Source organism: Mus pahari, chromosome 10 (assembly GCF_900095145.1).
Source record: "Mus pahari chromosome 10, PAHARI_EIJ_v1.1, whole genome shotgun sequence".
Taxonomy (NCBI): domain Eukaryota; kingdom Metazoa; phylum Chordata; class Mammalia; order Rodentia; family Muridae; genus Mus; species Mus pahari.
In genome coordinates, this window is record NC_034599.1 from 18,210,032 (window position 1) to 18,234,292 (window position 24,261).

At 41.2% G+C, this 24,261-nt stretch overlaps 1 protein-coding gene across 9 annotated transcripts in view; it reads left to right on the forward strand.

The window, feature by feature from the left end:
* The window catches only part of Bbs9 (Bardet-Biedl syndrome 9), a 418,538-nt gene extending 397,312 nt beyond the window's left edge, over positions 1-21,226 (forward strand). For 8 of the 9 annotated variants that reach the window (XM_021206054.2, XM_021206053.2, XM_029543257.1 and 5 more), the window contains 2 exons: positions 20,513-20,620; positions 20,795-21,226. In XM_021206054.2, coding sequence (XP_021061713.1) covers positions 20,513-20,620; positions 20,795-20,826 — 140 coding nt within the window. In that variant the 3' untranslated portion in view covers positions 20,827-21,226. The remainder of the gene's footprint in view (positions 1-20,512; positions 20,621-20,794) is intronic. The other variant, XM_021206052.1, reaches the window with a different exon arrangement.
* The last annotated feature ends 3,035 nt before the right edge of the window (positions 21,227-24,261 follow it).

Genomic DNA, 24,261 nt, shown 5'->3' on the forward strand with positions numbered 1-24,261 from the left:
TGCAATCCCCCTTTGCTCCTCCAGTCCTCCACCAGCTCCCCCACCAGGTTCCCTGAACTCAGTCTGATGGTTGGCTCCAAGCATCCACATCTGCATTGGTCAGTTGTTGGCTAGATCGCCCAAGGAACTGCCTCACTAGGTCCCTATTTGTTTTTTAACCAAGCTCTTTTTTTTTCTTTCTTTTCTTGCAAGATGGAATTGATATTTTATTTTCCTTTAAAAGAACTTGTAGATATGTACAGGGTAAATTATAATGATTTCACTAGTTAAAATATTTCTCATAAAGACCACAGGCATGATCATTTTCTTTTGCATGTATCCATGTATATTCATCATAATGTAGAAAGCATTTTTGTTCCATACTGTCTTTGTTTTTAAAGCTATTATTTCCTACTTTACTCTGCCATTTTCCCCAAGTCAGGTCACTAATTCAGACTTCCCCGTGAACAGCCAGCTCAACAGTTCACTTTCCTGGGGGTCAGATACTAGTCACTTCTATTTTCTACCTTTGAAATGTACTAGCCTCCCTCCTTTCTGCTCCCCACCCCTTCACACGTGAGAATCTTGGGCTCTGATTGGGAAAGCTGGAGATATATTATGAAGATGGTAGTGGTGACTTAGTATAAGTCATGTTCATCATTCTGAACCAGACAGTCTAGAGTTAATTACTCCATAATTAACTCATTTAATCTTTACAGTCTTCTCAAGAATTGGCTATAGTTTTCATCCGCCTTTTACAAACAAGGAAACTGAGGCATAGGAAGATTAAACATCTAGTTCCTTTTAAAAATAGGCCAATAATGGCAGAGTGGAGTTAAAAATTTGACAGACTAACTTCAGAGGACTTGTGTCTGAAGATACTGGAGAATTTTCATTTTGAGAGCCAGCTGTTAGAGACTATGTTTTACATAGTGTAAGAGTTTTCAAGAATGAATAAGTTAGATTCGGGGAAAATAAGACAGAATACAGAGCACAGCTACCATCTTTGGATTCATGGGCCTGCTTGCCATTGAACTGTGTTCTGCTCACAAACCTGAAAATCCATGGAGGACCATTGTTCACTGATGGCGTGTGTTCCTTAGGTCTCTATTTCCTCAAGCAGGCATGCATTCTTTGTTAATAGCAGCACAGTATTTTTTGAGGACTCTGCAAGCTGACATCCATGATGGCTGTATTAACTTGTATCCCAGCTGCACTGGATAAGGGCTTCTCTTGTTCCATATCCTCCCCAACATTTGCACCAGCTGTGATGACAATCATTCTGATTGGGGTGAGATGGTGTCTCACTGGAGTTGTAATTATGTTTCCCTGGTGTAGAAGTCAGGGATGTTGAACACTCTTTAACATAGTTGTTAGACATTTGTGTTCCTTTTCTTTTCTTTTTTCTTTTGAAAACTTTATTAATTTCCTTGGTCTATTTTCTTACAGGCAGTATCATCTCGATATTTACTCCCTGCAATTCTTTGTAAATTTTGGTTATTAACCCTTATCTGAAATCTAGTTGGTAAAAAGGTTTTCCCATTCCATGGGCTGTGTGCCCTGCTGTTAGTTCCCTTTGCTGTGCAAAATCTCTATATTTCATATAGCTCCATCTGTTGATACTTGGGACTGCTTCCTGTGATGCTGCTAGTCTATTCAGAAGACCCTGCCCGACTCCAGTGTCTTAAGAAATATTCCCTCTTTTCCTCTAGCAGTTTCAGCATCTCAGGTTTTTAATCCAAGGTCTTGAATCTATTTCAAATTGACTTTTGTAGAAGATTAAAGTAATGAATTCAATCTCACTCTTGGGTAGCCAGATACCCAGTGTTTCCAGCACCGCTTGTTGAACAGGTGGTCCTTTCCAATGTCTATTTTTGCCTCCTTTGTCAAAGGGTGTAACTTGGTTGTTGTATTTCCACATCTGTGCTGTTGTTGGTCTACCTGTCTGTGTTTGTGCCTGTACCAGACAGTCTTCATCACTATAGCTGTTTATCATAATTTGATGTTGGGTACTGTAATATCTCTAAGCAGAGTCCTTACTCCTAGGGGTGCTTTACTTATTTATAGTCTTTTGTAGTTCCTTATGAATTACTGAGACTCCTCAAAAAAGGTTAAAGATTAAAAACAGAGCCACCATATGACCTAGCTAGTTCACGCCTGAGCATATATGCCCAGACAACTCCATATCCTACCACAGAGATATTTGTACCCTCATGTGCTTATTGTTGGTTCATTTGTCACAGCAAGGAAATGGAACCGACCTAGTTGTCCATAGAAAGATGTTGGGGGTGCAGTGGGGAATAAAATATGGAGTGTAAAAAATAAGTTAATTTAAAAAATAAAAAAATAAAAAAAGAATGGATCACATGTAAACCAGAGAATGTTTTTATTATTAACTAGACAGCACTCCAAGTAAGGCAAGCTGTAGATGTCAACAGATTTTCAAAGAAGGGAAACGAACAGCAATGGGAAAGTGCCATAACTTTGACTTAAGCCAGTATGGCATTTAGCCACAGTACACACACACACACACACACACACACACACACATATATATAAATAAACATTTGTACATATAGGTACAGTTTACCATGAAGAAAGGAGAGCACTAAAGGGTCAGAGGAGAAAGGCTGAATGGCGATGGTAGCTGAAGGAGTCATGAAAGAATTATAAAGATAATTATTCCTACAGTGTTTAACTCTGTTGTGGAATTTTCAGGTGTGTGCGTGTATGTGTGTGTGTGTGTGTGTGTGTGTGTGTGTGTGTGTTGGATAAGTATGTAAAAATGTAAAGTGTAAAATCCAGTATGAAAGTGGCTATGGTGGCACACACCCTTAACCCCAGAGTACTCGAGGAAAGGCAAGCCCATCTTTATGAGTTTGAGGAGCTTGGTCTACAGAGTGATTTCCAGGCCACCCAGGGGTCACACAGTGAAATCCTGTCAAGGGGAGGGGAGGGGAGGGGAGGGGAGGAAAAGGAAAAGGAAAGAAAAAAGAAAAGAAAAGAAAAGAAAAGAAAAGAAAAGAAAAGAAAAGAAAAGAAAAGAAAAGAAAAGGGAAAAAGAAATCCAATGTAAAGCCCACAGCTTCAGAATGGATGTTTTAACTTTATAAAAGCTCACTGGGATATGTACATGTTGAGTCTGGCTAGTTTCACTGTGTATTATGTTTTATTGTTTTTGATTTTTTTTTCAGGGTCTTTCAAATCCATGGTTCTCAACCTATGGGTCACAACCCCTTCTCAGGAGTTGCATATCAAATGTCCTGTATATCAAATATTTACATTCATGACAGTAACAAAGTTACAGTTATGAAGCAACAACAAAAATAATTTTATGCTTGGGATCAATACAAGATGAGGAACTGTATTAAATGGTCCCAGCATTAGGAAGGTTGAGAACCACTGTTTTAATAAAGGTTTAATTATGAAAAAAGGAAATCATTAAGCACCCACTCTTTGCACAAAAGAGAAATATTCAGCTCCATTGCTCTGTGCATTTCCTCGTAGGAAGTTTATTTGTTTATTTTACAGGCTATAGAGACAAATGTGGAGGAATCATATATGTGGCCATACTACCTTTTACTGTTTTAGAAAGATTCTTCAGGTTTCTAAGTCTTTCGGAGATGAGGTGTAAACTAAATGCTTCTTTGTTAAGAGTTACTTAAGAGTTACTTCTCAAAGTACTGGTAAGTGGTTGCCACCAAATCCTTCATTAATAATCCCTTCCCTTTCCAGAAGGACTTGCCAACACCCATAAAGTATTCACTGGGAGAATTAAAGTCATATAAAAATAATTGGTGTTTGCTTCCTCCGAGGCATACGTTTAAACGCACTGCTCTGCCCCTCTGCTCCTTGGCTGCCTCCTATGTTTAGTAACACTAGGTCAGCAGACTTCCTCTCTCAAGGTTCATCTGCTGGCCAGTTCAGTTTCCCATGAGAAAGCAGACTCGACACTGTTTCACTCTTCCATCTTCATGCTACCTCCATTTATTTCGTAGTATCTTGTGGGCTTGTGTTTCCCCACAATAAGAACACTGCTGGTAAATAGAAAGTGACAAATGCAATTCCGTACCATAGACCACTGCTGCCACCACCATCACCATCACCATCACCACCACCACCACCACCAGCACCAACCATCATCATCATCAGCATCATCACCACCACCACCATCACTATCACCATCACCATCATCACCATCATTATCATTGCCCTTTTAAAATTCCTGCTGTTGTCTCAGAAAGAGTGGTTGTTTGACAGAAGCATATTAGTAATTTCCCCCTAAAAGGATTTATTTTTAATACTTTGTTGATAATTTTTCCACCAACCACCAAGTCCTGCTGTAAGCATTCCACCACTGGCCTACATACCCCCTCAACTTTTGCCTAAGTGGATCTTAGAAAGTCACATTTAATCCATGCTGGCTTCATGGCTTGCTCTTTAATGTGCAGCTGGCTAGAACGGAAATGACTGACATCAGCTGGGGCTAATGCTGAAAATAATGGCTGACATTTATTGGTGGGCTTAGGCTGTACTGAGCACTATGACAAATCCATACAAGTCTTAATTTAACCCCCATCTCTCAGAAAGGAAATGCTATATTTTCTGCCTGAAAAAAGCTACACACAGTGGTTCATGTCTGTTATCCCAGCACTCAGGAAGCTGAGGCTGGAGGATCAAGAGTTTGAGGCCCTTGGTCTTGTGAAGGTCCTATGCCCCAGTATTGGGGAATGCCAGGGCCAGGAAGCGGGAGTGGGTGGGTTGGGGAGCAGGGGAGGGAGGGGATTTTCAGAGAGGAAACGAGGAAAGGGGATAACATTCGAAATGTAAATAAAGAAAATATCTAATGAAAAAACAGTTCAAGGCCAGCCCAAGATGCATATTAAAACTCTGAATCAAAGCACACACACACACACACACGCACACACACACACACACACACACATGCATACATATATATGTAATACATATATACATACATGTATCCATACACACAACATGCATATACATTAATTCATATATGTGTGCTGTGCACATATATACATGCATGTGTGCTTTCCTACACAAGGAAAGCAAGTCTGGGGCTCACAGCGTGGCCACACTTGCTGTCATGCCTCCTTTTAGAGTGTCGCTTGCTACAGTTGGTGGTCCAGCTTTCCATCCTGTGTATACTTCTTGTTCTACAAACCACGTTGTTTAATGAGCGTTCAGATCACTAAGTAATGCAGTTGCCTGGAATGACTCCTGGTTGTTTATTCTGTTTCCTCATTGTGTGTGAAAGATGCAGTGTTCCCTCTCCAGCAAGTTTTCCTCTCTTCCCTTAAACTGCTTGTAAGCCAGCGGCTCATCTGAACTCTTACTTTTCATAATCACCTCCTAGGCTCTGCCATTAGGTAAAACAAACCAAAACCACAACCAAAAACACAGATCAATATTGTAGCTTCTAATTGGGTCACGGAAAGAAACTTAAGGTGCGGAATGGTTGGTAGGGTCCCTTGCTGTAAGAGGAGCTGTGAGGGGCACTGCTCTTCCTGCGTGGTGTCCAGCCATGGCAGGGCTATGCTTCCACTCTTCCAGATTTCAGAAATTACTATTGCAGAACGACTGGCTTCCTCTCTTCCTCAAACGCAGCCACGTTTTGCTTGTGTGTGTATGTACCGTGAGAGAGTGCTGGTCTCTGAAGAGTGAGGTAGGAAAATATTTTAAATGGAAATGTCATAGTTATGCCTTTTTTCCAGTTGCACATTGAATTTCCTTAATATTTGAAAATAAAATGGATATCTCAACTGCTTTCATTGTGAATGAGAAAACACTTCACTTATCAGTGTAGAAAGATGTAAAAAAAATCTTACATCATGCAGAGTGCTCCACACATTGATCAGGTGACAAAGGAAGTGGCTCTCGGCTTTCTCCTCTCCCCCACCCTTCACAATGACTGGGCAATATTTAAGTGACCCATCTGGATGCTTTAACGGCCTCCCCAACATGTGTGAAAACATTGTAATTGGAAATGGTAACAAAATAGTGAGGAGCTTTTTCAAAGTTTCCATGTTTATATTCTTGCTGGGTGTGTTTCTCTCCAAGTGCTGCAGGTTAAGAACTTAATGTGTTAGAAAAACAGATGTAATGCACACAAGTGTGAGAGCTCTCGTTACCTCGGAGCAGCCGAACTCTGAGTCCCGGAGTGATGAGTTCACTGTACTTTCTTGCTGAATCAGAGTTGTGCGGATCCCTGCATCTTTCCCCTGAGTTTCATTGTTTCAGAACTGATTAACAATCTATACCACCAGTCAACCATGCTGCTACCTACAGCCCGCATACAGCAGGGTGCCATAATGTACCAGTACAGTGTAGAGATAATTTTGCCAACAATTAATTGGGAGAACTTGCTTTATGAAGCCCTGTTTACAGAGTGACATCTGGAGAAATTCTTAGCCTGGATTCCTTCCAATCTGTAGGATTTATGGACTGTGCTTGCTTTTTTTGTAAGTAAGGCTTCTCTTTTTTTTCTTCTTTGTACACTCTGTTTACACAATCATCAATGGATGGAAATAGCTATGTTCCTGCAATTTCTTAATGCTTTCCGCCAAGTAGGCCTATATTCTAACCAGTGATCCAACTACACTTGGGCACCTAATGTTATTAAAGTTGTGGAATATCTTAATGCCAGGAGCACCCTGCTCTCTTAAATCCAGATTCTCTGACTGGAGCCCATATACCCTGAGGGACCAAGTGTTCAGCCTTTATGGGGGTTTTAAAACTTGTTGAGACACATGCTAGACCTCTTAAAATATAGTAGGCTCCCTTTTATTCACACGCTTGGTCTCCGCTGTGAGGTGTGAAATGGAAATATTTTTAAGCATTGGGTACATGCATAGTCTTGAATGTGTTTTAAGTTCTCACTGTGTGGGGGGATCAAAGTTGGTTATTAAGCAACAGAATGGAGCTGCACACATTCCACAGGGCTTTATACGGGGCACACTCAGCAGTGACCTTCCTATGCCTCTCCATGGCTAATGATGATTTTTCTCCATAGCTTATGGCTGGGTTATTTCCAATACCATCCGTGTGGTTTCTCCAGTGACAGGGAAAGAAAGCAAGGTTGTAGAGTGAATTCACAGGGAAGAGAGGAGTAAAATACAACACCGAATTGGAGACCCAATACTGTACAGAAGGACATTTCATTTCTGCCTTGCTGAGTTTTAAAGCTGTATAATGGTGCCAAGTCAATGTTTCCACATTATGTGCAGTAGTGGGTAACGTGAGAATGGAGGTGAGAGATTGGTATATGTCCTCCAGCGTTGGTCTGGGAATGGTGGGGCATGCCTGCAACCCTAGCACCTAGACAATTGAGGCAGGAGGATCAAGAGTTCAAGGCTACCCTGGCCAACATAGTGAGATCCTATCTTAAAAGTAAAAAACAAAAAGACCAGGAGCCATGTTATATGGTAGTAACCTGAGTACCCATGTGTACTCAGCATGGAGGAGAAGGAGAATAACCACATGCCCCAGGACACGGTCTCGAAGACAAGCTTTGACAAGGTCTATGCCTATTATCCTTATTAACCTACTCCTGAATGCGAGGCATGTGAAGGCAGCCTCGGTGAACACCTTTGAAACCCAAATTCACACGGTAGAGGCTTCCCAAGTTAGCCCGAGACAGAACAAGAACATACATGCACATGTGCATGCATACATGTGTTCATGGGCCCAAAAATTCCACTAATCTGAGTGTTATGAGTTGTGGTGCGCCCTTAAGGCAGTGCTAAGTTCCCGTTAGGGACAGACTGGGCCCACCATGGGTGTGCAGTGGGGTCAGAGGAGGAGGGTCGCAGGAGAGTTTACTCAGGGCTCCTCTCACTTTCTCTCCAGAGCCTTCAGCCCTGCCTGTATTGCACTCTTGTTATGCCCTTTTCTGTGTTTATCTACACGTCTTTCTACCTGCTCTCTATCCTGGTTTAAATATCCTAACCCTCATCTATTTTATATGTTTCAATACTTTGTCATCTGTCCCTTCAGAAAATCACCTCAGTTGTCTTACATAGAAGCATATACTGTGAACAATGAAACCCCTCGCTGATTTCCCTTTCCTCATCAACCTGCCTATCCTTCATCCGCCTTGCCCCACTTACCACCCTGTCTCCAATTCTCCTATTTTGCTAAAATATTTCTAAATGCTCAAACTAAGCTGCTCTTCAAGCATAAAGCAGGATACATTCATACATACTTTTCTCTCTGGCTAGAAAAACCATACTTGTTTGATTTGACTAGTAAAATGATCAAGCAGAGAATTATTAGCAAAGCCTTTCTATACACTGCAGTTGCCTCATCCTGAGAGCTGCAGCAGCCATGAAGATGTGATAATAATGAGCTCACAGAGCGGTGGGCACGGGTGCAGATGAGATGCAAACTCAGTTGCAATCTCGGGTTTTCCTGACAAGTTCATGATTCTGAAATTTATTCTCTGTATGCTCTCCTTTTCTTTGATTAAGTTAAAGCTAATGTTCCCCCTTTCACTTCTGGGAAGTCCTTTGCAGCTTCTGCTTGTCATATCCAAGTGACAGGGTCATTCTACTTGAGTTTGGGGTCTTCATCAAGAATAGTCAGTGTTACTTAAACCAAAAACATACTACTGCCATGGTTGGTCTTATAATGAAGGGTCTGACAGGGCACTCAGAAACAAACGTGACTGCCATTCAGAATACACTGGACACAGGGACAAGCCACATACTGAGTTGGAAGAAGTGGGTTAGGTCTGGGTATTGCAGGATTTAGTTGTGCTCTCCGTGCCTGTGCTCAACTGGAATGTTTTTACTTGAAGATTTTCATTTAATATCTTTGGATTGTGGTTTATCATGTACAACTAAAGCAATTGAGTGTGAAACCATGGATGGGGGGGCACCACAGTGCATGAGTATGCAGGTATGAACATGTAGAAAGAGGAGAGAGAAGATGGAGAGGGAAAGGGAAGGAAAGAGGGAGGAGGAAGTGAAGAAAAGAGGATCAAGTTTTAAGGTGAATGTCCTCAGAGAGGGTCCTTGAGAGAAGCACTTCCTATTTAAGAGTTGATTCTTGGCATTCCCCCCACCCCATGAATTATAAAACTATGAAGTAAATTTTGAATAACGTAAAGTTAACATTAAAAAAAAAAAGGCCCAACTTTCTTAATCAAGTATATCTTAATCAAAAGGAAGGAGTCCCTGGAACATATGTTCAAGGTTTCTTCTGTTTTAACTCTTATGGCGGCACTTCAGGCTGCGAGACGGCTTTGCTGGATTTTGGGTGGAGGAAGGGGCCCGTGGGCCCGTGGGATTCTTTGTGATTATCTGACTGTTTGATTTTTGTTAAGAACATGAAGAAGAAAGGAGAAATGATTCTCCCCTTGCACTCCAATCCCAGGAAGAGTTGGCAACCCTCTGCTTTTCTATACTGTTAATTAAAATGGACACATACAGGGATCCAGTCCTGGAAAAGAGGCACCCCTTTGAAACTCTGATGGCACTGACTATCCTTCCTGAGCTTCTTTCTTGGGGTCTCCTAAGTGAAGTTGCTAGAACTTACAACAAAAGTTCTTTGACTCCACAAAAATATGCTGAGAAAATTAAAAAGTAGAGCTAAAGAAAGTTTCATGTGCTGAAGAAGATGATGGGTGTGCCTGGCCTCGGGGAGCCTGGCCTGGGGGAGCTGCCAGTCTCCTATGATCAGTGCCTGTCCCAGGTCATGCTGAGTCTACTCCATGATGCAGACCTTCATACTGCACCTCCTGCTCTGGGGTTTGCCTCCTTCCCCTCTGTGGCCTCTCCCTTCACTACCTATTTCGTTTCACCGTTGAAAGCAGAGACCATATTAATATAGCAAGTTTATGAAAGAACTCACTCTTAGTATTTCCACAGTCTCAACCTAAGGAAAACACCAGATGAAACAGCAGCAGAAAGGCAAATAGGCTGGAGGTAGAATCAAGTGTTAAAAGTAGGGGGATAATGGAGGGAGATAGACAACAGGTCAAACATGAATGCAGTGGAAAAGCCAGTTGCCTGGATTACCACACAACAGTATAGCCAATCAATAGACCTCAAAACCATCAAGGCCATCAAAGCAGGAAAGTCTGGAAAGCTTTCATAGCTAAGGAGAGCCAAGAAGACAAAGCCACCAATATCATTGGTATTTTGGACATTATATAGAACTGAAGGAAATCTCAATAAAGCATGGATTTTTGTCAATGGGAACACACCAGCATTAGCTCATTAATGTAAAACCACACCATACTAATGAGAGACTTGGGGAGATTACAAAGGATGTATGGGAGCTCTGTACAACTACTGAATCTCTCTCTCTCTCTCTCTATATATATATATAGCTAAAACTATTGCAAAAAGCAAAGTCTATTAAGAGAGCAGTTTGAGGCTGTATATATACAACAGCATGGTTTTACAGTAGAGCAATGATGCTTTGAAATTACGATGGAAACTATGTGTTGGTGGTAATGCTCTAAGGTAAGGCATCGAGCTGTGTAATAAATGCCTGTAGGTAGCAAGCCTAGGAATTACGATGTGCAGAACACCATTCTATTAGTCTTGTTAGGTCAGGAATGGCAAACTATTGCCCGTGGGCCAAAGCTGGGCCACCACCTGCCTTAGTAAATACATCTTTGTTGGAACCTAGCCAACACACATTCACATGTACAGATGGAACTTGGCTCCTTTGTCACAACAGTGGCAGTAGAGACCAGATGGTCTGTAGATTCCAAACAGTATTTACCATCTGGTCAAGCTCCTGGTTTAGGCTGAGTCTAAACTAAAATATGAGGCAGGCTAGCAAGGCCATCAGGATTCTCTTGGGGCATAATCAGATGTTATGAAGAGATGAATGAAGAGGGATAGAGAGAGCGGGCAGATAGGCCTTGAGTTTGGAGAGCTGCTTGGGATGCTAACATTTAGACTATCCTATTTTCTCTGGAGCAGTGTCTTAGCTATAGGCTTCATCAGTCTATGTAAAATCTGCCTTTCTACCCTCCCTCCTAGATTTTTTTTAAGGTTCTTCGAGACAGGGTTTCTCTGTGTAGCCCTGGCTATCTTGGAATTCACTTTGTAGACCAGGCTGGCCTCAAACTCAGAAATCCTCCTGCCTTTGCCTCCCGAGGGCTGGGATTAAAGGCGTGCACCACCACCGCCTGGCTCTCCTCCTAGGTATTTTATCTTGGCTCCTAATTCTATTATTTCACTGTTCTAGCTGACCTGAAAATAAATCACCAGAAATAAATACAGTATGGCTGTGCTACTGTTTTATACTATCAAGTTCCAAATTTGCTTGTTTCACATTTGTTGCTTAAAATTGGCTTTGGTGATGATTATATTGCCTGTTATCAGTAAATATCACTGTTTATAAATACTGAAGAACACACACATACACACACACACACACACACACAAAATTTGCCTTGATGATGATTATATTGCCTGTTATTAGCAAGTATCTCTGTCTATGAATACCGAAGAATACAGACACACATACACACACAGGCACACACACATATATGTATATACACATGCAAACACACACAGGCACAAGCACACAATTGTCCTTGATGAAGGCTTTGTCTCATGACTGTGGGAAGTCAGAGGACTCTGCTTCTGCTGGCTCCACCCATGCCAGCTGTCCCACAGACACTGTAACACTGTCCACCTTGCAGTCTGGTTTTGTTTTTTGGTATTCTGGATGGCAGCTACATTTATTTCTGTCTGACCTTCTATCATAACCTCTAACAGTTGTCAACTGTGTGACATCACCCTGCAGAGAAAGCCTGAGCTCATTTGGTCAACCTGCTTTTTAAACAACAAAACAAAACAAAACAAAACAAAACATCTACTTATTAACTTCTTTTTTAAATGTTTGTTAAACAGGACAACTGGTCGACCTCATATTTATTTTTTAAAAATTATGTTTTTTTTAAAGTTCTGCTGGCAGACCTCCTGTATTTGTTAAAGCAACAATTAAAAAGTAAAACATCAGTCCACCTTTCAGTACTTATTCATCCTTTAATAAGTACTCAGCATTTAATAAAAAAGACAACTGGTTGACCTCTTTAGAAGAAGAAGAAGAAGAAGAAGAAGAAGAAGAAGAAGAAGAAGAAGAAGAAGAAGAAGAAGAAGAAGAAGAAGAAGAGGAAGAAGAAGAGGAAGNAGAAGAAGAAGAAGAAGAAGAAGAAGAAGAAGAAGAAGAAGAAGAAGAAGAAGAAGAAGAAGAAGAAGAAGAAGAAGAAGAAGAACCTTTGCTGGTCAGTCTCCTTTTATATCTGTTAAAGAAGTCATTAAAATAAAACATTGGTCCAGCTTTACAAGTTAGTCTTTAAGAGGTTTTAAACAGAATATATATATATGAGAGAGAGTTGTTGATAACAGGCATTCCTCTTGGTAAGAAGGAAGTCTGTCCACTTTACTATTTGCCTTTGAATATGGAAACAGATTTGAGAATCACTTGGAATCCCAGCAAAAATCCTAGTGTTCTTTTCAATTGCAGGGGCAATTGGTTAAGATTTTTGATAGAATTTTCTACTTAATTTTCTGAGCTGAAGAGTGTTTCTATGTGTATGTGTTCAAGAATTACCAGTTTATAGAAGCATAATTAATCATATGCAGAATCGATAGTACTGCTATAGATGACATGATACTTTACAATCTTATTTTTCTAAGATGATTGATAGAATTTCTAACTTACAATTCTTTTTTATAATTCCTTTATTCTGGTTGCTTACAACACATAATGCATGTGTCATTTTTGAAATTTATCATATTTAAGTTTCCAGACTGGCCCAGAAATTATTCAAAGCAATATAGCTTAGTTCTAATAAAACTCCATGATGTTCACTGCTACTTAAAACATTATTCTCTCCTGAAAATGTATCCAGAGTTTTACCTTCACATGCTAGAGTTCCTCAGTGAGAACCCATATTGTTAAAGATCTCAGTAGAAAGTAGAAGTGGATTTCCCATTACCGTGGAAGACACAACAGAAGCAAAACTTGGATGCCTGTATTGGTGAGGGAGAGATTTTTCTGAATGATATGGCAACTTGGAAGTAGGATGTGTGTGAAGAGGGTATGGATGAGTAGGTGAAGTGGGAGAAACCTGTGGTGTTGCCAAAAAGAGTCACTGGCTGCTGGGGGTCTAAGGTAACTAAGATTCTAGTACGTTCTAGTGTTCTGTTATTAATGTCCTAATTCTATGCATCCTTTTAGCTTTGGTCGACCATGTCTTGTAAGTGGCACAGCTTACAGTGTGGTCAAACACTAACATCTGGTTGCAGACTTTCTGTTGCTCAAAACTGAGAAAAAAGATGTTGAAAATGTATAGCAGTTGCCAAGGGACTTTGCAAATTTTGACTCTAATTCTTAAAAATAAAAGCTGGCATTATTTTTCCTTTCATTTTCTAGTAAATTTTTGTAACACATTTTAAATTACATTTTTGAAAAAGTGTTGGATTAAGCCAGGAGTGGTGGCTTAATTCCAGAATTTGAGAGACAGAGGCAGAAGGAGGCAAATCTTTGAGTTTGAGGCTAGCCTGGTCTACAAAGCAAATTCCAGGACAGCAAGGACTGCATAGAGAAACTCTGTCTCAAAAAAATAACAAGACAAAACAATCATTTTTAAAAGTATTGGTTTAGATGGGAAATTTGAAAAGTCTTTTTGGGAAATGCGGATGCATTTTGAGAGCTAGCCTTCAGCTGTATAGATTTTCTGTCAGACCTTTGGCAAATGACATAATCTCTAAATTTCACTTCATAAGTTAAGATTTTCCAACAAAGTTGGCAGCTCTCTGCAGCATCAAGGAAGGATGCAAGAAATGTCAATTTCTTAAATAGCAAGATTTACCAATTCAATCTTGTTGTTATTGCCTACCTGTTCCACCCTTCCCCCCTTCAAAGCCACATAAACAGAGCTCAAAAATAAGGGCCCAGTGGCTGCCCCAGTCTATAGCAGAATCCAACTCCAAGACTCTGTGGTAGAGTCTGACACTCCTGCTGCTCAGTACTTCCAGTGTCCCATGTCCTGTCCTCTATGCCTTGGGAGTTAAGCTTGGGCTACTGCTGCTTCTGAGCCAGTTACAATTGTATCTTTCCTTCCAGTCTTTGCCCCAACCCTGCCCTGAGTGTGGCCCTCAGATCCATCACCTCTTTGAGCCTGGGAATGGAAAGACCAAAGCCAAAAAAGGAAAATATAGATGACATATGATGGAGGTCCATCCTGATAATCTTGTTGACGTTGAAAATTTTATATGGATATTTAAGCTACTTAACCTCCCAAGATAACTCAGAGCTCTGCAAAACAGTGCACTGCCTCTGATGTTTTCTCTTGGGATGGTTGACTGAGGTCTGAAGCTTGGTGCTACTGCTGAGCATCAAGACAGGATGATGCTGTATACCCCAATCTGGACAGAGAACAAAACTCAGAATTTTAAGTGGGGCTGGCGAGATGCCTCAGCAAGTTAATTACTTGATTCATGATGAATCAAGCCTGACAACATGGATTCAACCCTTGGGACCCAAATGTTGGCCAGAGAAGGCCAACACATATGATTTGCCCTCTGACCTCCACATATTGCTCATGCTGGCACACACTCTGCACTCCACCACACACATAAAATAAATAAGTTTGTAACTCTAAAATTCTGTATATAGTTTCTGCTGAATACTCATTGATTTTTTTTTTGTACCATCATAAGTTGATATCTTTATTTGTAAGTTCCTTCTGATTCAACCCCATCCCAAATTCCCTTTACTGAAGAAGTTGAAAATATGGCCTGGGGGCTGGGGATGTGGTAGAGAAAATGGCTGGAGGAAACTTTAGGGAAGAGAGAATTGAAGAATCATCAGAAAAGGGCAAATTATTACTGATGTAGTTAACATCAGTTCACAGTGGTGTGAGAAGGCGCTCTTTTCAGTTGGGTTGTTTGATGATGGAATGAATTAGCATATCACATTGCACAGAGTACCAGTAGGTCCACAGGACTGGCGAGTTCCTACCCTCCTGGAGTTCCTTACCTGGTCATGGGTCAGGAATCCCTAATTACTGCTGAACTTGCCAGTTTGTTGGCTCCTGTCATACAAGCTGTTTGTGTCTAGATGATTTCAGCCAGCTCTGTGTGTGTGTGTGTGTGTGTGTGTGTGTGTGTGTGTGTGTGTGTGTTTAACTTTCTCCTATGGAATAGGCTGTAAGCCAAGGGTATATCAGTTGGCCTCCATGGGACCCAAGCTTCACTTCCATGGATGAGCTTCAGAGGGTCTGTTAGTTTGAAAGTTTTATGTCTTATTTTCTCTTTTTATTGCTTACTTTTACTATCAGAACAAATATATGTACAGAATCTCCTAACAAAAATCTCACCAGATAAACTCATTGTGTCTTTTGCAGCATTGGGGTTGAATTTGGTATGGGATTTGTTCTTGGGCTTCTGAATTTGTAACCAGATCCTAGGTGTTCCTTCTGGTGCTGGTAAGATGCTAAGATGACCTCACTTAGGCTAGTGAGACCAAGAAGGTGTCTGACTTGCTGTGTTTAACTTACTCAGCCTATTAACTTCACTGACCCTACCATTTTCCTTTTGCAAGTTATCTGGTCCGCAGTATCAGCTGCTCCACATGTAATCCTTATCACTATAGATAGTTCCATGCCCCAGCATCTTGACCTCTGCACGCCCACCTCTATTACCTGTAGATGAATAATTACATACCAAGGTGATTACCATCCCCTTTAGCAGACAGACATGGAGCCCCTCATTCTTACAGATGAGTGGCCATTTCCACTTCAAAGTTCCATTTTGAAGACTTGATTTTTATAACTACTTCCAGTATCAGTTAGTTTTATAGTAAAATAGGGCCCAAGGCAAGGAGGGATTCAGGACTTGATTGGGCAGTCTGGCTACATGGAGGTACAAATGACCTGTATTGTTAGAACAAGTGACTGGTCAGCCCCTTCATGTGTCTGGTCAGAGAATGTAGAATTATCAATAATTTCAACAAACTGTTATACATAATTGACTTAACAAAATTTACCAGCCTTAATACATGTGAGTAACAAGCAATCTGAGAAAGAGATCATGAACACGCTCTTCTTCCCAGTTTCTCAAATAAAATACAGTATTTAGAATATACATAATAAAAGAGGTTAAAAAAAAAAAACCTCTACAATGAAAACTTTAAATGTGTGAAGAAAGAGATTGAGAAACATACTAGAATTTGAAGACCTCCCAAGCGTACAGCTTGGTAGAATTAACATTGTGAAAAAAGACCCTCCTACCAAAACAATTTACTGATTTAATGAAATCACAATAAACATTCTCCTTGGAGCTAGAGAAATTACCCAAGTAACTGAAGGGGTCTGCAACCCTATAGGTGAAACAACAATATGAACTAATCAGTACCCCCAGAGCTCGTGTCTCTAGCTGCATATATAGCAGAAGGTGGTCTAGTCAGCCATCATTGGGAAGAGATGCCCCTTGGTCTTGCAAACTTTATATGACCCAGCACAGGGGAAGGCCAGGGCCAAGAAGTGGGAGTGGGTGGGTAGGGGAGCAGGGTGGGGGGAGGGTATAGGAGACATTCTGGATAGCATTTGAAATGTAAATGAAGAAAATATCTAATAAAATAACTTAAAATAATAAATAAACATTCTCCTCTCATTCTTGACATAAATAGAAAGAAAATCCTCAAATTGATATGGAACAACAAAAGACCCAGAATAGCCAGTTAGTCCTAGATAAGTGTCTGTTTCTATGCATTCTGCTCATTTTAAGTGCTAAGTGCATCTGTCTAAGACCCCAACGTTTATACATCTGTTTCTATTGTATCATTGATTTTTAGGTCAGTCTTTCAGTCCTACATTGTACGCATTTGTCCTCTTCCATGGTTAGGAATCTCAGGACTCATTCTTAAATTCTTTGAGTCTTAATGTATTCATCCATAGAATGGATATTGGATGTATATGATTGTCTTAGAAAGGGTGAGGGAGTTGGAGGAGAAATAAATGCAATCTTTATAAGAGTGCTTTGAAATCTGTTGTAATTTGATAACTATAAATTGTTATATAATGTTGCTATTTGGTTTTCTTCTCTAGATTTTCAGCATCTGACAAAGAAGCTCAAATATGTTTACTTCAGTCAGTTCCAGGGTAGATACCATAGATATTCTAAATTAGTTTGGGAAGCATGAGTAACTTGAAGGCTGCCCTCATTCCATCCCAGGACTGCAAAAGTCATGGAGGACATTATATACTCAGGTTTCCACAATTACTTGAGACCTGGAATGTTTTGACTAGAATCTGCTGCACCTAAATGCAGATTGATAACATGTCTTTTCCACTTGAACACCATTTTGTGGAGAGGTCATTTTACGTATTGAGGTGAATAATGGCTGCTCCAGCTTGTTTCTTGGGACCATTTGCTTGGAAAATTGTTTTCCAACCCTTTACTCTGAGGTAGTGTCTGTCTTTCTCCATGAGGTGGGTTTCTTGTGTGCAGGAAAATGTTGGGTCCTTATTATGTAGCTAGTCTGTTAGTCTATGTCTTTTTATTGGGGAATTGAGTCCATTGCTGTTAAGAGATATTAAGGAAAAGTGATTGTTACTTCCTGTTATTTTTGTTGTTAAAGGCAGAATTATGCTTGTGTGGCTAATTTTAGGTTTGTTGAAAGATTATTTTCTTACTTTTCCTAGGGTGTGTAGTTTCCCTCCGTGTGTTGGTGTTTTCCATCTATTATCCTTTGAAGGGCTGCATTCGGGGAAAGATATTATGTAAATTTGGTTTTGTCATGGAATACTTTGGTTTCTCCATCAATGATAATTGAGAGTTTTGCGGGGTAGAGTAGCCTGGGCTGGTATTTGTGTTCTCTTGGGGTCTGTATGACATCTGTCCAGGATCTTCGGGCTTTCATAGTCTCTGGTAAGAAGTCTGGTGTAATTCTGATAGGTCTGCCTTTATATGTTACTTGACCTTTTTCCCTCACTCCTCTTAATATTCTTTCTTTGTTTAGGGCATTTGGAGTTTTGACTATTATGTGACAGGAGGAATTTCTTTTCTGGTCCAGTCTATTTGGAATTCTGTAGGCTTCTTGTATGTTCATGGGCATCTCTTTGTTTAGGTTAGGAAAGTTTTCTTCTGTAATTTTGTTGAAGATATTTACTGTCCCTTTAAGTTGGGAATCTTCACTCTCTTCTATACCTACTATCCTTAGGTTTGGTCTTCTCATTGTGTCCTGGATTTCCTGGATGTTTTGCTCCTGAGTTCGGAGCTTTTTGCCTTTTGCCTTTTCTTTGACTGTTATGTCAATGTTTTTCTATGGTATTTTCTGCATCTGAGATTCTCTCTTCTATCTCTTGTATTCTGTTGGTGATGCTTGCATCTATGTCTCCCAATCTCTTTCCTAGGTTTTCTGTCTCCAGGGTTGTCTCCCTTTGTGATTGTTTGTTTGTTTGTTTGTTTCTATGTCCATTTTTAGATTGTGGACAGTTTTGTTCATTTCCTTTGCCTGTTTGTGTTTTCCTATAGTTCTTTAAGGGATTTTTGAATTTCCTATTTAAGGGCTTCTGCTTATTTACCTGTGTCCTCCTGTATTTCCTTAAGGGAGTTATTTATATTCTTCTTAAAGTACTCTATTATCATCATGAGAAGTGATTTTAGATCTGAATCTTGCTTTTCCAGTGTGATGATGTATCCAGGACTTGCTATGGTGGGAGAACTGGGTTCTGCTGATGCCAAGTAACCTTGGTTTCTGTTGTTTATGTTCTTGTGCTTGCCTCCTGCCATCTGATTATCTCTAGTTCTACCTGCGCTCACTATATCTGACTGGAGCCTGCCCTTCCTGTGATCCTGATGGTGTCAGAACTCCTCAGAGTCCAGCTATCTCTGTGATTCTGTGATTCCAGGATCCTGTGATCCTGAGATCCTGGGTGTTTCAGAGTTCCTGGGAGTGAAGCTGCCTCTGGGACCCTGAGATCATAGTGTGACCAAGCTCCTGTGATTCTGTGATCCAGGACAGGTTGGAGTACCTGGGAATGGAGCTTCCACTGGGTATTGTGGGACTGCCTAAGGAGTTTGCACCCAAGGTAACACAGACTGGAAGGAACCTGGGCCACTGGTCAGGTGGGGTTCCTGTGTCCCTGGATCCTCCTGGTGTTGTTGGGACAGACATTGTGTCCTCCTCACTGCTGATCCTATGGTCCTGGGTGTGTTAGAGCACCTGGGAGTGGAGCTTCCTCTGGGTGTTGTGAACACATTTTCCTATCCTTAAAGTGAGAATAGTATCTATTCCTGGTGTGATATACAGAGATTAGCAGATAATGCATGCAGAACTTTAAGTGCCTAGAAAATGCATAATAATAATGGTTCCTATCATTACTTAGCATTGGAAAGAGACTAAAAATTAGCCTAGTTCTCACAGGTGGGGCCTTGCTATTTGCAGACAGAACTAGGCCAATTCAGCCCCACCCACTGACAGGAAATCTCAAGGTTCCCAGGGAACTTCTCATTTTATGAACTTGGAAACTTTTCTGTTTTCCTCACCTATTTGTTTCTCAGTGAGGATGCAGGGGTGTGGGTGGCAAGGTACCTTTTCCATCGGAGCTGGATTTTGCCTCTGCCCTCTCTTCTAAAGTGATGTGAAGGTAGCTAGCTGTTCATGCTGTCTTCTCAAAATGTCATGAGCTTCATAAAACTTTTCACACATAAAACCAAAGTTAAGTACTGAGGCTTTGGGCTCAGTGTGTGAAAGGACTCAAAACTCACACTTCATTAAGGAGAAGAAAGGCTTTGGAAAAAAAGTGTATGTACGGTAAACATGAGCTAGTCCACTTCCAGGAAGCAGTAGCAAAATGGACTATGTTGCTGATGGTATCAGGAAACACAAATGATTTTGAGTTTCCCATATGAGATTTTGATGGATATGGTGAAATGGTGTATCCAAGCTTTGCAAAACAGCTCATCCCCAAATCATTTTCATATTGAAATGTCCCACAAGGCATTCCATGGCTTTTCTGTTGCATTATGAAGTGGGGGGTGTCTGTCTTAGTAGGTGTGGGACTCAGGGAAAGAATGAAGTCCAGAGAAGACGGCCAGGGGCACAGCCATAGAACCCCAGTTGCCTTCCTCTGCACGGATGGGGTGCTCCTTCTCTTCCGGCATGTACTCTCTATTTCATCATTTTTGATGGTCTATATGGAAGATAATTTCTGCAGAGAGGTTGCTATGCTGTGGGTATTGTATTTGATGTAGGATTTGTTATTTCTGACAAAACAAGGAAATCTGAAAGTTAATGCTGTTGTCACTGCCACCAAGTTCAGATCCTGAGACCATGTCTTCAGTGTCAAAAATGCATCTCCAGGACTCCCACCACAACAAGACATTTAAGAGAACATTTCTGGTTTGCTCTTGAAGATAGCTGTCACATCATATATTGTCATTGTGCAGTGCACTTCCAAGGCGTGGTCACTCTGTGAAAAGGCATGTTTCCTTAGCGATGGCTTAAAATACTGTTTGCATTTTTCACTTAGGTGGCTGTACTCCGATCCCAGAGTCAGACCTTGAGGAAAGGTCACTAGATGACTCCACCGAGCTGTTTACCAACCACAAGCACCTCATGACCGAACCCCCCATGCCTGGTAAGGGAATGTTGGCAGCAGCGACCCTGGTCCCCTTCTGCCATGTTGGAGGATGTTTTGCAAAACGACTTGTTTTCTAACATCTAGGTCTTGGTAAGGGTGCCTGGGCCATTTCTCCATTTCTGTCAATGTTCAAACCTGTTTCTTCTTCTCCTCTCTGTTTCTCTTTCCCAGAAGTCTCAGCCCTCCAAGGAGTTTTGGAATAGTCTGGAGTAATGCTAACAAGTTGAAGGAAGATGCCATTACAGAGGCTGACCCTGTGTGGACACTGTGCTCCCATCCCGGTGCTGTGCCAAGCTCATCCCTGGAGGTGACTGCGTGAAGATGGGGTCAGGGCTGTTGGTTGCTAGGAGGCTGTGGGATGTCACAGACAGGTCAGCTGAAAGACAAGATTTGTCTTTTCTTCCCAGGAAAATTTTTGCTGCCTTTAGTCACGTGCGCTTATAGTCAGGATTTAGCAAGGTGACAAAGTGTGGGGACAGACTTTATAATACAGGGATCCAGATGTAAAATAATTTCACAGCCCATTTTTTCACAGGATTCTTATGTAGTAACTGTATCAAGTTTAATAAAGCATCATATTGTCAAACAATAACTGGACTGAATTTATAACAAGGGATGCATGTATGATTTCTCTCTATATTTTTAAAGAGAAACTGAAAAGTTTGCTACTCCACAATAAGACTTGGATGTGATTATTTAATAAGGAAAAAAAGTGCTTAGAACTGTCACTGCATCTGCTCTATTGGGCTGACAAGGACGAGGGTGATTTCCTAGTGGGAATGAACACACAAAGTATATATAAAGTATGTTAGGAAGCTGGTACGTGACCATCATCTTTCAATCATCCTTGTGAGTAATGCCTTTATACATCCAGGTAATAAAGGGATTCACATTTTATTATTTAAATAGATATTTTATATATTAGGAATTATAGATAAGGTGTCCCAGAGGCTTTATCTATATTAGGCTTTGCCTAAGTAAGGATTAGATGTGCCTTTGTTAGTTCCAGAACACCTCGTGTGATGGTTTAAATAGGCTTGGCTGAGGGAGTGGCACTATTAGGAGGTGTGGCCTTGTTGGAGTAGGTGTGTCACTGTGGGCATGGGCTTTAAGACCCTCATCCTAGCTGCCTGGAAGCCAGTCTTCTCCTAGTGGCCTTCAGATAATGATGTAGAACTGTCAGTTCCTCCTGTGCCATGCCTGCCTGGATACTGTCATGTTCCTGCCTTGATGATAATGGACTGAACCTCTGGACCTGTAAGCCAGCCCCAATTAAATGTCCTTGTAAGAGTTGCCTTGGTCATGGTGTCTGTTCACAGAAGTAAAACCCTAACTAAGGCATCTCATAATCACATCTAAAGGAAAAGTGAATTGCAATTTGTTTTTTTCTTAATATGTGAAGCGTCAAGAAATGCAAATGATGCCTTATCTATTATTTATAGTGTCCTTTTCTATTGTGAAGACACAATAGAAAATGAAACAGCCTTAATTGTCTAGCACAGGAGGGGGTAGCTTCTGGCCTGTGGTTAGGTTAAGTTTCATCTAGCATAGGGACTGGAACAAAGATGCTGTGGTGTCCGGTATGTCTCAGCACTCTGGTCAACTGGAACCCTCACAAAACTGGAACCCTTTTTCTGAAAAGCTCCCAAAAGTGTGTGTGAGCAGAAGGGGTGTGTGTGTGTTTGTGTGTGTGTATGTGTGTGTGTTGAATCTTCTGTCCTCTCTCACTCTTTTCTGTCTTTTCAGATAATATCTCACATAGACCACACTGGCCTTAAACTCACAATCCTCTTGCCTCTACCTCCTGAGCACTGGGGTCACCACTCCCAACCTTGGAAATGTGTCTCAGTCTTGCACCATTTTTGACATTGAGTTCCTATTGCTGTCTCTGTGCCACACATGTGACTGTGTGCTCATTCTTTCTTGTCCAGTCTTTGTCTTTCCCAGCATACTTGTCTCCTTTCTTTTTGTTGTGAAAATGTAATGCACACACATGTGCATATGTGGGTGTGCTTGTCTGTGTACATGTGTGCACAGTCTGATGTCCTCCCCTGTCACTGTCTGCCTTTGAAACTTGGTTTTCATTTTCTTGGGTAGATTAGAAACAAGCAAGCCCCAATGATCCTACTGTCTCTGCCCCTCTTAAAGCTGGGGTTCAGTAACCACTTGTGGGGACACCTGAGGTCTGGTCTGCAGCCCTCCTGACTGTGCAGAAAGAACTGATGCATGAACTGTCTCTTCAACCCCTTCTTACATCTTTCTAATTAGCATTCTTAGCTCACTGTCTCTTTTTTGACTTTGTCCATTCTTTTGCCTGCACTCTCTTTTCTCTGCCTTCATCCACCTCTACTTCTCAAAGCCAACATCCTGTGATGGGCATGTGTGGAAGGGGACAGGATCCTTTTTTTTTGGTTTGTTTTGGATTTGGATTTGTGACTTTGACTTTGACTTTGTAACCCAAATCAGTCTGGAACTCACTCCAGTATGATCTCAAACTCTTTATCCTTCTGCCTCTGCAGCCTAAATGTTCAGATAATGGGCTTGTACCACCACACCCAGCTTGGATCATGTGGTTTGATATGTGACTATTTTTTTTTCCTCCATCAAATTCTTATCCCATTGTAGGGAGAGGAGCTGATAACTGAAATCTGGTTCCTTATTTGTTTCTTGATCATGTCAATGAAGACTGCAAAAGTCAATCACTAGGTGAAGATAAGGGTAGGATTTTACAGGTCCCAGGAGGAAGAGGAGAGAGAAAGAGATAGATAAAGGGCTTTTTGGTTGGGTTTGGAGACAGGAGGAGGAACCATGTAGAGTCTAAGGCCAACTAGAACTGGTGGTGGCCTGAAGAATTCTGATTAAGGATAGCTGGTGAGTTTAGAGCAATAGATTCTGTGCCCAGAGGTTGTGTTATCTGGCTGGTTTTAAAATATTAAGGCTGTCTGGTATTTTCCATCCACAGTGACTTGGGTGGGCAGGAGAAGTGCCAGAGTATTGCCATTGGTGGCGCTATGTCAGGAGTGGGACCGGCTGCAGCATGTACTTGGATCTGAGAGCTCAGTCTTCGAGAAGGTGATAGCATGGGGTTCTAAAAACAACACCACATCCAAGGTGATAGCATGGAGTTCTAAAAACACCACATCCCAGTGCTCTCTTTTATAATGAATTAAATTTATTAATTATCTGCGAATCCATGCAGTATATTTTAATGCTATTCACTCCCCACTGTAACCCCAACTCTGACCAAATCCACCCCCATCTCCTTACATCTACAGCTTTGCACTGCCCCCCATCTTTTAAAAATAACCAGTCTAGTCCAAAATTTTCTGGTCATATACTCCTGAGGATAGGGCCATCTCCTAGATCATGGTTGATCTACCAGTGGCCACACCTTAAAGAAAACTGACTCTCTGTCCTTGAGAAGCCATCAACTGTCAGTAGCTCCTCAGTTAGGGGTGTGGGATTGGGATCCCCTTACTTCTCTAGACTAGAATGCTCACTGTCCTGCTCTTGTGCAAGTTCTGTGCAGGCAACCATGACTGTAAGGTTATGAGCGTAATGCTCCTGTCATGCCCAGAAGATGCTCTTTCTGGTTCTCCATGATCTCTGGTTTTTATAGTCTTCCTCCTTTTCTGTGC